The 17,627-nt window shown below is 36.6% G+C and overlaps 1 protein-coding gene across 1 annotated transcript in view; it reads right to left on the reverse strand.

Moving 5' to 3' along the window:
* The window catches only part of MPP7 (MAGUK p55 scaffold protein 7), a gene marked incomplete at both ends in the record, with an annotated part of 116,406 nt that overhangs the window by 18,241 nt on the left and 80,538 nt on the right, over positions 1–17,627 (reverse strand). The window contains 4 exons of the mRNA XM_080610929.1: positions 13,425–13,489; positions 14,012–14,208; positions 14,811–14,885; positions 16,729–16,814. Coding sequence (XP_080467055.1) covers positions 13,425–13,489; positions 14,012–14,208; positions 14,811–14,885; positions 16,729–16,814 — 423 coding nt within the window. The remainder of the gene's footprint in view (positions 1–13,424; positions 13,490–14,011; positions 14,209–14,810; positions 14,886–16,728; positions 16,815–17,627) is intronic.

Raw genomic sequence — 17,627 nt, forward strand, 5'->3', positions numbered from 1 at the left:
TATCTGAGTCACTTCAGAAGAGGGGGTTCAAATTAACAGCAGCATAACCTTGGACATAAAAAATCTGACCCCAAATGGTATGGATATTCTGCTTTCTGAAAGCTGCCTCTTCTGTTGCTCTTCATGATCACTTCGTGAGTGTCCAAAATACATATCCTTTCAGAGAGGGTCAGATGTTCACAGAATATCCTAAATCACTGGATTGAAATGCCAACAAATATACAACCTATAACAAGCAATAAAATCAACTGAATATTCATTAATTGATATTAGAACTGTTGTATTTCATTTGATTTGATTACATACTATCAAAAGCAGCAAGTACTTTCTTTTTGTTTTAGGATGTATACTTTGGAAACTGTTTCTAGAATTTAGGCATACAAATAATTCACCATACTTCAACTTATCTCATTCTATCATTCTAACTGTCCATATGTGTGACTACATATACAAGGTAATAGAGGTTAACTCTTTCAACAGCAGCTAAGCTAATTCAGGCCACCTTGCTCTTGTAACAGGTTACAACATATAGACAGTTATTCAGGTGTCATTAAAACACTCTGAACTTGTTGATGTGACAATGTTTTAGGTTTTGTTTTCAGTGCAGTATGAATTTATAATAATGAAGAGAGTTGTCTAGAAATTCTTAGTTACTTAGTAATCAAGGGGTACCATAAATGTCTACTATCTTTCAAGAACACGCTTATTCAGAAGAATTGAGATGTTCAGAATTTACTTCAAAAAACTTTATTGCAAAACATAGGTGGACATTCAGAATAAGCTGTTTTCAAAAATCAGACATATCTATTTTACCACTCTCCCAAAATGCAACAAGCAGGGAAGAGGCGTATCTTTGAGACTGAAAGAATATATACTTGTACCAGTGGTATTGGCTCCCATGTACCTAACAGAGGGTTTATTAAGTGTCTTTCCCCAGGACCTTTACCTTACAGACTATCCAAGTTTTATACCTTGCATAGCACATATTTAAGAATTTTGTGTCCTCCCCGCAGCTGGTCAACAAGTTTTGTTGAAATTAGTACACTTTAGGCAGTGGCATTTGTCTAGCACAGGAAGTTATTCCATAGCAGTTTGATCCTTTAGAAAATACAACTGCAAAATAATTTAGGAGAAAAGCAATCCTAAATGTGTCTAATACGACTGGGCTCCTAATGGTTTGTGAAACAAGTAGGGCATGAGAGTTTGAATTATAAATCACTGTGTCCTGTTACCATATGCAAAAGAAGGTGAATATACAATATATTTGTGTCCTTATCCCAAAAATGGTCCTAACCTTAGACAAGTCTTTTTCTTCCTGTTGTTCTGTCTGCTGTCTCCCCTCTCCAGCATGTTGCTTCCAAAAGCACAGACCCAGCATGAGAAGGCTGAAGGTACCATCTCTGGATCGATTGCAGCACCCAACTGGAAGCTCTCAGGAGATAAACCATGGCCTGAACCGCAACATTAGTTCTCCAACAAATTTTGTAAAGTTGCCTAAGTAAACTACACCCCATCCTGATTTTTTTTGGGATCAGGAGGGTTGCATATGGGACAACAGTTGCTTCTTCCTCAAGACATCTCCTTCTAGGATGACTGAGCCTTTTTGGTAACTGTACAAAAAAATGTTTCACTGAAAGGGCTATAGCACCAAGTGGGTTCAAATGAAGTGTTCAAGGCCAGGCTGGATGGGGCTTTGAGCAACCTGGTCTAGTGGAAGGTATCCCTCTCCATGGCAGGGGGTTGGAGCTAGGTGATCGTTAAAGTCCCTTCCAACCCGAACTATTCTGCGATTCTATGATTCTGTATCGCCACCTTTATGGCAAAACCATGATAGTCTCACCTTAAAAACTCATGCACTCTGTATTTGCAGACAGCAAGAAAAGATGGGGGAGGGGAGTGTCTCTTCTGTTTCAAGGAGATGATTTGATAAGGAATCACATCCAAAGTATCATTTTCCAAGTATATTCCAGTTTCTCAGTACACTCACAACTGAACATTAATTTAGTTGGTTAACTAACAAAGGTAAGAAGTTTATTTTCAGTATGATCAGATGGCCACTAGTTCCACAAACATGTGATGAAATTATTCCACAATAAGGTTTTGGAAAGAGGTCAAAGTTCTTTCAACTATACAGTTTGTGTGTTCCTGATGTAGCTGCTATACCACATTTAAAAACAGTATACTGCAATATGAAAACCATCTCTAATTTACCATACTGGTCTTGGCTGCTTCAGTGAGCACACTGGCTTGGATGTACTAAAGCACTTTGACAAGTTTCTTCCCATTCCTCTTGTAGTAGGAGGATGAAAGCCTTGGGAAAAGGGCTGGTTGCCACAAAATTAGCTCCAGCCAGCCTTCAGCTGGCAGGAATTCTGGACAGTTTCAACTAAAATCATTTTACATAGCTTTTAAAATGGCACAAATTAAAAAGCTGAAACATATCATGGAACATTCACCTTTTTAAAATGTTGCTTTTGTTTGAAATTTGGAATCTTGAGGCTGAAGCCAAAGGACTCCTTTCCCTTCTCTTCCCCAGTTGCCCAAATGATACACTGAGCTCAGACTAGCTTTAAAGCTAAATTTAAGCTATTGAGTTGTTATAACCTGCTTTATTTTCTAATGTGGAAAAAGAATTGGTGCCTGCAGATCTGCTCTGTACTCACACTGAATTCTCCCAATATTGTTAGATAAGTACAAAGAAAGAAAGTGTAAGCAAAACTTGAATAAAACCTGGAAAGTGTGTCTTTAAAGACTTACTCAAATGTTTCACGATGAAATAACCTTTTTGTTTCATTAAACGCATTGCCAATAATGTACCTGAAAAGTCAATATTTTTCCCAAATTTATACATTTTTTTTATTTTGATTTAAAAATCAAACCAGTATTTTAGCAGCTTATGTATAACCAGATAAAGGCATAAAATACATAAATCCTTTATGTCAAATCCAATGAGCCATTTTTGAAAACTTAATATTCATGCTTTTTGCATGCAGAGTAAGGACATTTGTATGCAGATTACCCCCAAAAGCAAAGTAGTAGTTCCAGGGAAAAGAAGCTGAAAGAAAGGAAGAAATCGTCTTTTGTAACCAGTTGCTCACCTAAATAGGATCCACTGTTGTGACCCGCACATTCAGCATCTTCTGGACGAAGGGTAAAAGCATACAGAATAAGAGCCAAGAAATAAAGCAGAATAGTTAGAAGCCCAGCAAAAAATACAGAAGAAATTACTTACAAAATGACAACTGTACAAACCATAGCATTAAAAAGCCTTCAATAAGCCATTTTCTTAAAAACATAAAACAATGTTTATTGTTTTATATTTTAGCTGGAGATATTCTGGAATTTTGCAGCATGCACACTGATCTTTTTACCTTTACAAGCAAAGATTGTGATGACGGCAAACATTCTAAAAAGAATTCTAGCACTGTATTATTCACACTTTATCAGTTAATAGAAGGTATGATGCCACTTAAAAGAAAGCAAAACATATTTGATGTAAATCAAGCTTTTTTGTAAATTATACATTATCAGACTTTAGCTTTAAGTTTTGGCTCACTGGATTAGACAGAAAGGGTTTTGATCAAAAACACATCCTCTCATTTGATATAAAATAACTATAATGTATATTTTTACATGCCAGAGGCCCTTTGATCAAAAATATGAGCTACAATTTCTAATGCCTTTATAAACAAAGGCCCCTTAAGTTCTTAAAAAAAACAAAAACCAAAAAACAAGAGATCAGCTGCTATTACTTTAACATATGCTGCAAGCATAACAGTAACCGGCTACACTCAGAGGGAAAACAGTAAAGATGATACTACACAGATGAACTTTCTACCATCTCAGAGAAGTATATTCTTCAGTAGTAATTAGAAATGCAAGACCTCTCGTGGCTGTGTAATTAAGTTGGAACCATCTCTTTCCATCCCAGCCCACCCAAGTCTTGCTAATATTATTTTATAATACTACTTTCCTATACATATCTTCCAGAAGTTCAAAAGAGAGAAAGCAGTTTAAAACAATAGTTCAAATTACTGATTTTTACATGAAGCAACTAGGAATATTCTGGTATTTTTATCTACTGCAAAAGATGATCCAATGTATTTGGTGGCAATATAAAAGCATTGTAAGTATAACGTGTCTTAGAAACATTGGACTATATGCAATTTAATTCTAAACACATGTTCTCTAAATAAAATTATTGGGCTATGCAGGGAAACTTTTGTACATGTACCTTCAATTTCCTCTGAGAAGCACAAAGGAAAAATAGGAAAGGAAATCATTAAATGGAGTGAAAACATAACTTAAGAAAGAAAAGTTAAATTGAAGAAGAAAAATGCACCTACCACACTCAACCGCTTCCTCATCTTAGAACAGCCAAAAAAACAAAGTAATATTGTTTAATGCTCCATAAATAGGAAAAAATGTAGCTATGTAAGCTACTCTAAAATCCTCTTGATAGCACCTATTACATTGAGGCATTTACCAACATACCAGCACTGAGTTCAACTTACATGCTTAACTACACTGAGTTAGAAAAGACCTAAAAAGACATTGAAATGTTATGTGCATTTTTTATTTCCTACATGAGATTCTCCTACTATTTATTTAATAGCAATGACCTTACTCAGTCGTCATGGAAGAACTCACTGGTACTAATGCAAAGTTTGTTAATTCCATTTAATCAGTCTTAACCTAGAATTTCTACTGTGAACACAATCTCAGTATTTTTCTGCACTTACAGTAACAGCTGCTACTGCCCTTGAAGCTGGGTTTTGGAGGGGGCTGTGGTTTTTTGAACCTCTATAGTTCTGTCATTTTTTCTCTGGCACTTTCCTAGTCTAATAGATCTACTTCAAATTTTCTGTTTACCTGTAGTAAGTCAAGAAATTTCTGCCTCCTTGATACTGGAAAACATACATTTTTACAATCATCTTTGGGCTTTTAAAGAAAAGCAAAATAAATATAACGAATTTTTGATCACAAAGATACATACTAAGGTCTAGATTTATACAGGGATTTTTACAGTCTACATCTCATTCAAATTTCCTTTGGAATCTGAATAAATATGCCTAAAATATAAATATTTCAAGGAGCTTCCATGATGCACGTCTTTCCTTGGAATGTGAAGAAATAATTCGAGAGATATTTTACAATCTTTCATGTGTAACTCATGTATCAAACAAAGGCTAGGTCAAAACTCTCCTGCCTATCTCACTACATGGAAGAGCTCTTCCCAGTTCTCGGCATGTAGCGGATAGAAGAGTCTTTTCTGCCAGAGTCAGAAATACAGAATCATTTCTTGTTGTTTTTTTTTTTTTTTTCTTGAGGACTTATGTTTTAAAGTATTAATTTGGAAGATATCTCTGAATCTTATTTAAAGTTTATTTCTAAACTCAAGGTGACCACATGGTTTTAGTAAGCTGGAAAGTCCTTTAAGGTGAGCACTGCTTGGTTGAACACATCTGGTGCCTTAAAAGTGCCAACAGTTTTGTGAGTTGAGACTAAAAGTGTTGGATCCCTTTTCTTCTCCTGACCTTAAAAGCTTCCAGTTCTTGAAATGACAGATGCCCTCAAGCTGGACCTGGGACGGCAGGCTGGCTTCCACGTACTATTTCTTTCTCCTTCTCTGTGCTGAAAGACCTCTTACATTTCCTGATATGCATGACAAGTTATTCTATATTTTCATTTCTATCACTATCAATAAAGCTGCAATGTGCCTCCGGAAAACAAGTCACTAATGCTCAATTCACATCAAAATACCTCAAATTCAACAAAGTGCTTTGACTTAACTAGTGACTATGCATTTTAAAGTATTCTGTTTGTATTTTATCATTGGAAACAAGACAAGTCCTCATTTCATAAACACGAAAGGACCAGGAGAAAAAGAGGTCTGTGTGTACAAACAAACAGGACAGGACAAAATGGACCAGGAGAAAAAGAGGTCTGTTTGTACACACAGCTATACACTAACTCTACCCTGACCACTGCAGACTTCCAGAGAAGACCCACAGGCATGGGAGATGGTGAAGCTACAGCAGGAGGACTGAGAACATCTGAGGGGAACTCAGGCTCCTGGGCTACCCGTGCTAGGAAAAGGAATGGTCTTCTCCACAAATCAAAGATGTCAGGATTCTAAGTGAGTAAGCTGATCCCAAACAGCACAAGGCAAAATTTCTACAAGCTGAGGTTTAACACAGATAAAGTGAAGGAGTTCTGAACTTTTTGTATTTTGTTGAAAGCCTTCCTTCTCTTGGGCTACTCCTAAGGATGAAGGTAGCAGTCTATAATAAAAAGAAGTGAGAAATTAGTGGGTCTTCATAACTTAATGCAGCTATGAAAGTTATCAACATGTAGCTCCCAATTTGAATTTTACCAGGAATTTTACCAGGCCCGTCACTGGTAAAGCCACAGGTTATTTGCCAGGAAACTTTGTACTGTGATTCACCACTAACTACTACAGGTCTATGTGTCTGAAGTAGTTATACATATGCAGCAGATACACTTAGATACATGCTTGAATTTCAAAATTTAGAGACACGGAAAATTGGGATAGACCTCAGGCCAACACAGTTTCACTAAACTGGGGTGAGAAAGGAAATAGAGTTGTTTATCTGGAAGGAACAAATAAGAGACTAAAAGAGGACAGAGACTAAAGAAAAGGAAATTTGATGAGAAAACAAAAACACCCAAAACCAACATAAGGCAACAAGGAGCAAATAAAACACTGAGAAAAGAAGAAATACCATCAATTAAATGTAGTGTTGCAAGAAGGGAGAGGAAGTTACAAAGAAAATAGTCATGGTACAGGTTTATGAAAGAAAAACAAAGCAGAACCAAGATATAAGTGGGAAAAAAATAGGAAACAAAAGCGTAAAGGAAGGTTAGGAAGTAGGTGTTTTTATTCATTTTAGAAAGATTTCAGCGTAGCAAATATGCTAAACTACAACAACACAAAACAGTATCACATACACTGTATTTCTGTATGCATTTTAACTGAAATATATTAAGATTTGGTTTTGGGGGCCTCACCTAAATTATATTAGTTAAGAAGCTCAAAACTAGTGCCACTCCAGGAACTTCCTCAACTCTTTGGATCAGTCGAGCACCAGATTAGAATGTTTAGCTTCTGCTGCCTTTTTTCAACAAAATTTCCATCAAAGAATCATACTTAAATGTTTCTCAGTCTAAAATTAGATCCAGCAGCTCTGTTGTAGCTTCTTATCACAAGAAAGTTACATTATGCCTTAAATTCTATTTTGCTGTAGTAAGCAAGAAATCGTGACATACAATGATCTGCATTACAGTGGATATATTCAGCACTCCTGATACTTTAGTGGTGAACAGCCCCACACAGCAATCAACATTTATACTGTTTTGCAGGTTTTTATCCTATAGATTTCTGTAGATTGAACGATACACGTTCATGCTATAGGAAATTTAAGGTGATCTAATTTAATCCTCTTATCATCAGATAACAGTATCACTACCAAGGTAACTTGGAAGATGAAGATAGTCTTGCAGTGAAGGAAAGAGCAAGAGTTTATGAGATCCACTTCCACTTCTGTCTTGTGACCTTGACTCACGTGTCATCCAGCTTCAGGTTTCTTTAATTTCTCTGTGGTAGCAGGAAGTTAATATTTGTAAGGACAGAAGACTTCTGAACAAAGATGCTAATGTGCTAATTTTACTCTATAGGTCTGGTTTACTTTTTGGTTTTACTCATAACTACCTGCAGGTGGGCAATCAAGTTTCAAATATGAACACAGAAAAATACTGAGAAGAAAGGCAAAGTTAAGATTGTGTAGCAATTCTAACAAGGAAAAGTGTCCTATACATTTATCCTAAACCTTTAGTCTTCAAATACAAGTGGTACAAAGCATTCATTCTTTTAGCCTGTTTAAATTCTTTTGTTGGCAGAACACGATCTTCAATTCACAAGACACTCGTCTATGGATAAACTGGGTTACATCTTGTTCAAATGAACACCATTTGGCTGCAGTTAAATATTTCCTCTTGCTCATGCAATGCCAATCACATATGGTAAATCAAAATTGAAAGTAAAATGGCTTTTAAGCCCTAGAAAAAAATCTATAAGATGATGGCTTTGCCACAGTAAGTATTTACATTTAGCATTAAATACACAGAACAAATGTATTTTCATGGAAAAGACATTTCTGAACAGCTCTGTCATATATGCTCCATACATATACATGTTTATATATAACTATACACACTGGGTATGGATATACACATACACATATGCATGCACTGCACAAGTTAACAGAAGTTACAGACTACGCTAGTATAAAATATAAAGTTACCAGTAATTTTCATACCAGAGACAAACACATATATAACATAAGAATAAACACAGTAACCACTGTGAAAGCAAAATTATGCTGAAGGAATATAATGTCTTGGCTGATTATTGTAGTTTATAACATCTGCAGAGCAGTAAGTCATTTGATTGTTATTCAAAGAAATATATTTCTTTTTCCCTCAAAAAACCAGGTGATCACGGTTTTATTTACAAATTAAAGTAAGCTACAAATGCAAGAATGATCATGTTTGTTGGTAGTGATTATTACAGTCAGAACATGAGCAGTCTTTGTATTCAAGTTAACAGACTGGGAGCTATTGAACAAATTAATTCTTCCCGTACTGAGTGTCATGTCGCTCGTAGTTAGCCAGGATGCACTGACAGGAGAACTCACAGAGCCAACTCTGGCTGCAAAGTTGTGCCCAAGCTAAAGTGACCTAAAGCCAGGAATGCTGTTAAGTATTATTAAGGAATACCAGGTGAGCAAATTTCTAGAGAGCTGACATTCAGCAGTGGCTCACATGCTCAGACATACCAAAGCTTATTGCATGCAGCCAGACACACCTGTACTGTACCTCCCTCTGCATCCCACAGAACTCCCTCTTGCCCCAGGTGCAGGTATACTGCACGTTCACCATCCCAGCACACAGAGGGTTAGTCTACTCACAGAATCTCATGCATCTCTGTTCCTTTACTTTTATTCCATTTTCTTATTTTCTTTCCTATGCTGCTTTTTCTTAGCATTTTTCCCTCATTATAATTTCCCATAGTGTTAATTCAGAATGCTGCTATTTGCCGAAAAGTCCTATTAGTTACTGAGAAAAACGCTGAAAATATTTGAGAGGTTTGTTATCCCTCCACCAGCTCTGCACTAACCCAGAGCCTGAGAAGTAACACTATCAATCTCACCAGCAGGTCAGCACATCTAACTGCCACTTATCTCATGCTTTTAAAACTTATCATATATTAATGTTGAATTTATTGAGGTTTTCTGCCAACAAGAGCAAACAAAAAGAAGTCAGAGTTCCTATTAGTAATCTTGTTAAATTTTTGAAATGGGGTGAATGTGAAAGCAAATACATTAGTGTTTGATTTAAAATGAATCAAGAAACAACTAAACTATAGTAATGCTCTTGTTTATTACTGTTAATTGCATTAATCTAGTAATTTCTTTGTGGGATTTTGCCCAATGGAGCTGAGGGAGAGGTTTTGTCTATCTGCTCTTCCACTGCCCTTGTAATACCTTCTCCTCTTCTTCATCCTCGATACAAAATTTCACTTCCCTGCTTTTCCCTTTTTTTATTCCTACTTTTTCTGTGTCTTCCTCTCAATGTAAAACAATCTCTTGTCAGCATAGGCTATACCTATACTACCAATCTCCTTTGACCTTACTCCTAGATACCAACTATGTGCCTTCTCCATTTGCAAATGAAAATGTGTGTTTTCACTTACCTTTCAGGAAGGAGTGTACACTGGTTTGCCTCTTCCTCCAGTATACACATGATATATTAAAGGTTTTTCACTTTGGTGCAATGTGAGAATGATTCTATTTTGCCTTTCAAGAAAATGGCTAACTGCAGGGAGAGGGGTGCATGTGGTATCTTCCACAAAGCTAAGGTATGTACTTGTACTTCACACAGAGACGTAATGAAACAGTTGACTTGGCTATTAAAGTGAAACTAAGAATTGGCATTTCTATTATAAACTGATTGGTTTAGGTTTCTGGTTGTTTTTGGTTTTTTTTCCAATGCAAATAATTCTTGCTGAAAAAGTTCTGTGGAAAATAACCTCCACTCTCTTTCCTTGATATGTGTGCACATACAAGTACCGCCAAAAAAACCCACTTCAAAATTTATCATACAGAAGTATGTGTACAGATTAGCAACTTTAAATAACATGCACTGCTATGCTGAAAAGACTAAAAAAATCAAAATACGAAACAGCTTTCCAAAAGTAATCCAATCTAGCTCCTTGTAGGTTTTGAAACATACTTGATTAACAAAGCAAATCATATATGGATGATAATGTTTCTATAATGCAGTTATTAACTATATTTCAGAGAGCTCTTTTCTAGACAAATACAACAGTCCTTCCCAGTTCCAGAACCGGCTTGAGAAGAGAGGAAAAACAAGAAGTTGCAGAATACTTCTGATATATGTTATATGATTTTAACTGATTTTTAGATTAACTTTCAAGTAGAATGACACTACCACCCTGAAAGCCCACTTAAGAAACCAGAGCTGACTCAGATTTTCTGGGTATCTAAGAAAATAGAATATTTCTCCTTGATTCTCCCTATTAAAAACAAAGGCACGTAACCCAGGTTTCTTCCTCATTACAAAACGTGGGATCTGTGAAACGAGTCAACTGAGCAGAGCAGGCTGACACCCAGTGCTACTTACCATGTTGCAAGAAAGCTTCCTAGTGCAACTCCCAGTCCTGTCAGGAAAGGGACTTTTATTAGCAGCTCTGCTGAAGTCAACAGGTTTTCATCTTTGGGAAGCTATAAGAATATCAGCTGAGCAAATTGCCCTTTCCCTCCAAACTGCTGAGGAAATTCAGGTGATAAGATTGGATGGGATCAACTGTAATAGCAAACAACCTCTCAATATACAGCTAGTTTGTGAAGATCTGCAGAACACCAGTTTCCCCCCACAATTACCCTTCTGAACATTGGAGAATCCTGTATCAAGCTGAAGGCCAGTATACAGGATTAAAAAAGAATCAGATGAAATAAAACATTACCAATTTCCCACCTCCTTACAAGGAAACTTGTTAAATAAAATTTTAGAGGACAATAATCAGTGGACCATACCCCACAATACAGAAAAGGGCTACCAAAAAAAAAAATCAGATCCAGAAGTTCTTCCCAAATTTCTGTTCTCTGTTACCTTCCTTACATGTTTCCGATGCTGGCTGTATGTCTTTTGCTCAGCTGAGCAATACAAGATTTTCCAGCATCCTCCTGTTCTGGCAAGGTGATTGCTGTGAACAAATACAGACAGGGCCTTCCATTCCACAGCTTTTCTGACATGTTTGGTAACATGAAAAAGCTGCCTAACCTGAGAAAGATCACAACGGTGTGGAGTTTCCCAGCTTACATGGAATCTTCTGGAAAAGCCAAGCAAGTGGAAGGTTTTCCTGAGAGCAACTCGAGCACCATCCTAGTCAGTTTTTCTATACCTGAATTCCAGTCCTTAAAATGCCTCCTCCACGAAGGATCTGAATTTCCTCCCAGCACTAAAAACATATTTTGCCTTTGAAAAATGGGATGGACCTCCACTCAGAACAGCACTTCCCCTCTTCCCATGGAAATCTGGCAAATATAGCAGCAGATTATCCTAAGAAATGTTGAAGAGAAAAAATTACAAGCCTCCATTAGTCTGCAGTCTTTCCTCCATCAAGAGGCACCACCGCCTTCTAGATGATATTTAGCTGGACCTTGCTTTGCTTAAACAAAGTCTGAAAGAGAAGGGTAATAGGCCTGCTGCCTGACCTGTCATGTTTTAAAGGAAAGTGAAGGAAGAGAGGAACTCTTCTCCCTTGTTTAAGCCAATTAAGGCAAAGTTAGTGGAAACAGCAGAGACAACAATAGCAGACATACTGTGGGTCTTCTTTGGATTAAAATTTTGGCAATTCCCAATCAAGTCCAGGCTGTCTATTTGGAAGGGTGAGATGCATCTTGTAAAACCTTTCACTTGAAGGTCACTAAAAAAGATGCAATCTATTAGAAAAGGAATCATGCAGTGTTGCTGCAGCAGCTGATTTACCTCTTCAAAAGCATCAGTGCCACCTTAATTGAAGGCTCTTGTTGAGGGTATTATCCAGATTCAAGAACAGTGGACAGAGAGAAATAGCTATACCCTGGGATCAGACACTTTTCCAAAACTGGGGCAGAGCAACTTGACCTAGAACCTAGAAAAACAACAGATTTACTACAAGCTGTAGAAGCTCCTCTTTGTTTCTAAGACCTATGCAAATTAGAAAAGGTATAGTGCAATCACATAGTCCGTTACTGTAATTACAAAGCTTATCAAGGGCTTTGGAGTTAACAAAAGCATTAGGGCACACAATCAAATAGTGAAATGGCATGAAAGATAGAAAATGCAAATTATTAGAAAACTAACAGTAACTGAAGAACGTCAGAACACAAAAGCCATAGCAAGGAGTTAGGGAAATTGCAATAGAAACATTGGTGAGAAGTTCTAAAGTTAAAAGCATTTAGTTTTGCACGTAGTGTGCCAGCATCCACTGTTTGCCATAGTATTTATACTTTTTGTTTTAATGTTAAGGAATGAAAAATGGCTGGAAATTTTAGATCACTTTCTGAATATTTCTAGTTGAACTCACAAACATGTTTGTATTTAAGATTTAGAACATACTGAAGCGTGATAGTTTCTTACATTGTACTCACTTTGTTATGAGTCTATACAACTGAAAGAAATAACAGGTCAAGTAAAATATGCAATGATACTTAAAACAGATGTTGATGTAAATTCCAGTGGAAAGAAAATATTTGTTTCGATGTATTGCACTTTCTTAGAGCTCATTTTTCTTCCAGTGTGCAACTATTGTATTTAAAAGCAGAGACTGTTAAGAATGAATTTGTTTAAAAAACAATAAAAACTGGTTCTGTGAAAGCCTGTCAAAGAACAGAATGTCCTGACTTTTAAAAATCTGTGCTACTTCATAGGATGCAAAAAAATCACCAACTATACAGGGGAGGGAAGGGGAGATTATCCAAACTTTTTTCTCACTCTCAATATAAATTTCACTGTATTGATGCAGTCCAAATTATAAAATCTGTTGAGCCAATTCTATACTATTTCAACAGGGAAAGAACACTCTTCAACCTTTGAAATATTATATATCAAAACACTAATTGAGCTCGGTGGTTCTAAACCAAAGTTGGAGGGTTGGGATAAATTGTTAGCTGCTTTTAATTTCAGCTCTTATATTTATTTTCCTACTGATACAATGTACTCAAGAAGCTATTGTGCCCAGGAGAAATGCATCCTGTAGTCACAGGGCTGAAACAAACTGCTATTTTATAAGGTTAGAGATCTGGCGTATGATTTCTATTCCAGGTTAACAGACTTACATGACTTTCTGTTGGAAATTTTCAGTGGCTGAATCTGCACTTCTGGTCTTCTTACTGCAAATCTCCTATGAAATGGGAGGTAGTAGGGGAAAGACACAAACTCCTCAGTTTTCACAGCAAGTTTGGGATTAATAAACACTTAACATCATGAGACTATTGCAAAATATCCAGGAGATTTTATAAGAAGTTAACTTAAAACAATGCAATCTATTGACAATCTAAAAAAATTTAATCCTCAGCCTCAAATTTTTGTAAGCTTTCCAAAACCTGCTTCAGTTCCTATTCCTGCATAGTGCATCAGTGTGAATACAGATACCGATGTGCTATTTTCCATATGTTTTTTCTTTCAATCTGGATCAGCATTATCCTATCAGGTTTTGTCATTATTAATTCTAGCCAGACAAATAAGGAAATCCAAAGTATTTCAGCAACAGGTTTCCAAGTTCAGCTGTCTTGTTGCAAATGCAGGTTGATCATACCATGTAATCTATGAGCATTACACATGACAACTATGCTAACTTAACTCGGCAAAGAATTGTCTTCTCTTACTACAAAAAATAATGAAACTATGCTTCTCAGTAGCTCACCTCTCCTGGAAATGCTTTGAAGGGATCAAGCCTGCTCTGGGATTGGCATCGCCTTCGTGTTTGGCCTGCCACCAGGTTGCATCATCCTGGCTCATGATCTGAAGGATATCTCCTTTTCTGAAAGCAAGTCCAGCTTCTTTACAAGGAATTGCTTTATCCTCATTAGGATCATAGTCAAACAGAGCTCTGATAAACATCTGAAACAAACAGTGTTTTATCTTTAGAATCAAAATATTAAATGTAATCCAATTTTACTTATGCTGTTCAAAACCACTGAATTAAATAATGTAAAGCAATAACCATTAACTGCTGTGAAACATCCTGATGGACATCTAACATAGAAGTTCATATGTGAACTTTAAATTCATTGCTTCTGCAACCGCAACCCCAATGTAGTAAAGGCTCTATGATCCGAGGCAAACGGATCTATAAAGGTGAGTTGTGTGCCCATATGGGGAACAGAACAGAAGATACGTTTGAACCAAGGTGTTATCAAGTGTCTTCTACCAAGTTTACGATGGAAGAAAAGGAGTACTTGGAAGCAAGCCTGGTCCTCTAAGACGACAGAAGATTACCTACGTCGACGTTACAGCTGTAGAGTTAGGGCTTAAGAACCATGTTACACCCACTTGTAAATCCAGCACATGAATACTGAAGTGTACAGTGTGCTACACATTGTCACATTAGGAAAATTAAATCTGGAGGACTAAATCACTTTCTGGGTTCTGTCATCCAAGCAAACAATATATATCCTCAGCAGAACAGTTACTGCAATGGTTTCTGAAATAGTCTCGCCTACCTTGCCTTCCTTCACTGGCATTTCTTCCTTCACACTAGGTATGATTTTAAATGTAATTGCTCCTTGAGACTGAGCCTGGTGAATGTTTGAAAAGAAAATACACTGAGAATAAAGCCGTACATTTCAAAGAACTCTTGAAAAGAAAAGAAATGCAAATTAATTTAAATATACTCAAATACAATGAATCTATCCTCTCCCAAGAAAGATATGTGGAGTCTGACAGCTTCACCATACCAAATTTTGCATTGCAAAGATTAAAATATTCTCTTGAAATGCTCCATTTTATTTACTTCACTGATGGGCAGAGAGGGACTGTTAAAACCTGCATGTTTCAGAGGTCCCACTTCTGCACTGAAAGCAGAAGTGCAATGAAAGCACTGAAATGCTACAGCCAAAATGTATGCATATTAGAAGGAAGTGCTGGACTCCTGGCACAGTTTGGACATCCCTGGAAAAATCCAACTAACATTTCATTTTTCAAAAAAAAGAAAAAAAAAAAAAGAAAGAAACAGTCAAACAGGCTTGTGCCATATTTATCATACAGAGCTATTGGGGGGGATTTATTCTTTTGGCAACTTTAAGAAACAGAAAAGAAAAACATATTTGAATAGATTACGTGTACTAAATGGAAAAAAAACCCTCCACTATAAATCTTAAAACAAGTTAGCCATCATCAACCACCTCATCCATTCATCTTTCCCTATATCCCACTTAAAATGTGTCTGGCAGCATTTTACTTATTAACCACAATATATTCCCACTGCCTCAGTGACATTTTGCTATTGAAGGAAGTGCTAATCAGCTGGAGCCTCTGCTACTATTGCATGCAGCCGACAAGTTTCATGAAACTAGCAGAGTGCAACAGACAGCCAACGAGTTAAGCAAAATGGAAACAGACCCGTCCACTACCAAGTGAGACATACTTCTGCCGGCATGTCTGCGATCCAAGAGCTCACTGTTTGACAAGCAGCAGCCAAGTTCTTATTTCACCAGCCGTAGGACTGGAATCAATAATTCTGTTACTTTTGAAACAAGCTCTAACTAGCGTTTGATGTTTATATTGTACCTCGAGGAGGTAAATGGGGAAATTGTTCACACCTTTTCCTAGTGCTATTGTGTTTCTAGTGATTTTTTGATATTAATTTTCACAGGGAAATATGTTTCTATAGGGAATACAAAACCATAAAGCAAGTATGAATATCAGCAGGCTAAAACTTGAAATTAATCATCTTGGTTAATGAACCAAAACTGTGAGACAGCCACTCAATTCAGCAAGACAACAAGGCATTTATGTATCTAGAAATTCCTACACCATGAATATAAAGAGCCGTCATGACCCTCATTGGTTTCATAGTAAAATAATTAAATATTTCTGAAAAAGTCTAAATTACTTAATTTGCAATAGTGCTCCATAAGTGAGTAATTAGGTTGGCTTTAGAGACTGTGTAGTTCAGAGGAGTGCAAACATAATCATATATATGGCTATATACTGCAAATCTATGTAAAATATATTCTTAATATACCAGTTATACAGTCTATTAAGTACATGTTATGAATTAATTTTCACATGGAGTTAGTGCTTTATTAATGCATAAATTTAAAATAGTTTTAATTCAACAGATCATGGTGAGCCTTAAAAACTGTAGATTATACACTGAGGTCTGCAACATTCTGCAACACATTTATAGCCATATTATCATCATTAACTCTTTACAAGTAATCTGTAATTGCATATATATGTAATGCACAGAAAACAATTCTTTAAGAGAAAGGAAATAGAGGTTTGTAAATGATGGCACTGAAAGAAAAGGCATTATTGTAGAATATACTTTCTTTTCTAAGAAATACACCAGAAATTCTAAGTGTAACTACTTGTTCTTCACTCCCCTATATTAATTTTAAAACTTCTGATATTTACCAAAATGTGTATTATTTCTTCAGGTTTTTTATCATCCACAGGAATCCCATTGACTTCCCTCAATTCATCACCAACGTGAATAAGACCTACAGAAGACAAAGAGGAGTTAGTAAAGTGTAGCTATGTATTATACAAAAAGTGCCATTAACATCTAGCTTTTTTCTCCCTTGTTCATCTGCTTTAAGCTCTAATTTAAAAGAAGGAACGTCTGGTGAACACAACAACAGCTACTGTCCTCACAGGTTTGAGATGGTTGGTTTACTCACCTCCCCTCCTTCCTCTTGAAATTAGTTCTCTATGGCTTTTCCAGGCTTCTATGCAGATGTTTGAAAAATGTCTGTGCCAATTCTTTTTCTACTCATGCTACTTTCTCATTGCTACACAGCTGCAAGTACCACAAGGATCACTGAGGCTGTGAGTGCTAATTTGTGGCACAAATGCTTGCTAATTTAGCAATATGTACATCTAGACTTACTCCATTACCCCATCTAAGTGTGAAACACAGCTGTCCTAGAGTCTCTTCAGTGAAAAGAAGCACTTTACAGTATAATCCAGGACTATTTGCTTGAGTTCTTGCAGACTTTGAGCATCCCAAACTGAACACTGGCAGTCAAGGATGTGCTGGTATTTTGAGAATTACCAGCTGAAACTCCAAATGGATGTCCAAATAGAAAACAATGCAACCATCCTGAGTTCCTCCACCAGCAAGTTGTAATCTTGGCATATACTATAATTTCTAAGTGGATGTGTTCAATTGGAAACAAACCATGATATAGTTAAAAAATACCCCTCTATCTGCTAACTGAAAGATACCTTGTTGCAACTGAATTGGGGAAAAAAAAATAGAATACTTTCACCAGTATTGAAACACCACTTTAGAAAACTGTCCAGACCTCAAG

This window comes from Psittacula echo (genome assembly GCF_963264785.1).
Source record: "Psittacula echo genome assembly, chromosome: 2".
NCBI lineage: Eukaryota > Metazoa > Chordata > Aves > Psittaciformes > Psittacidae > Psittacula > Psittacula echo.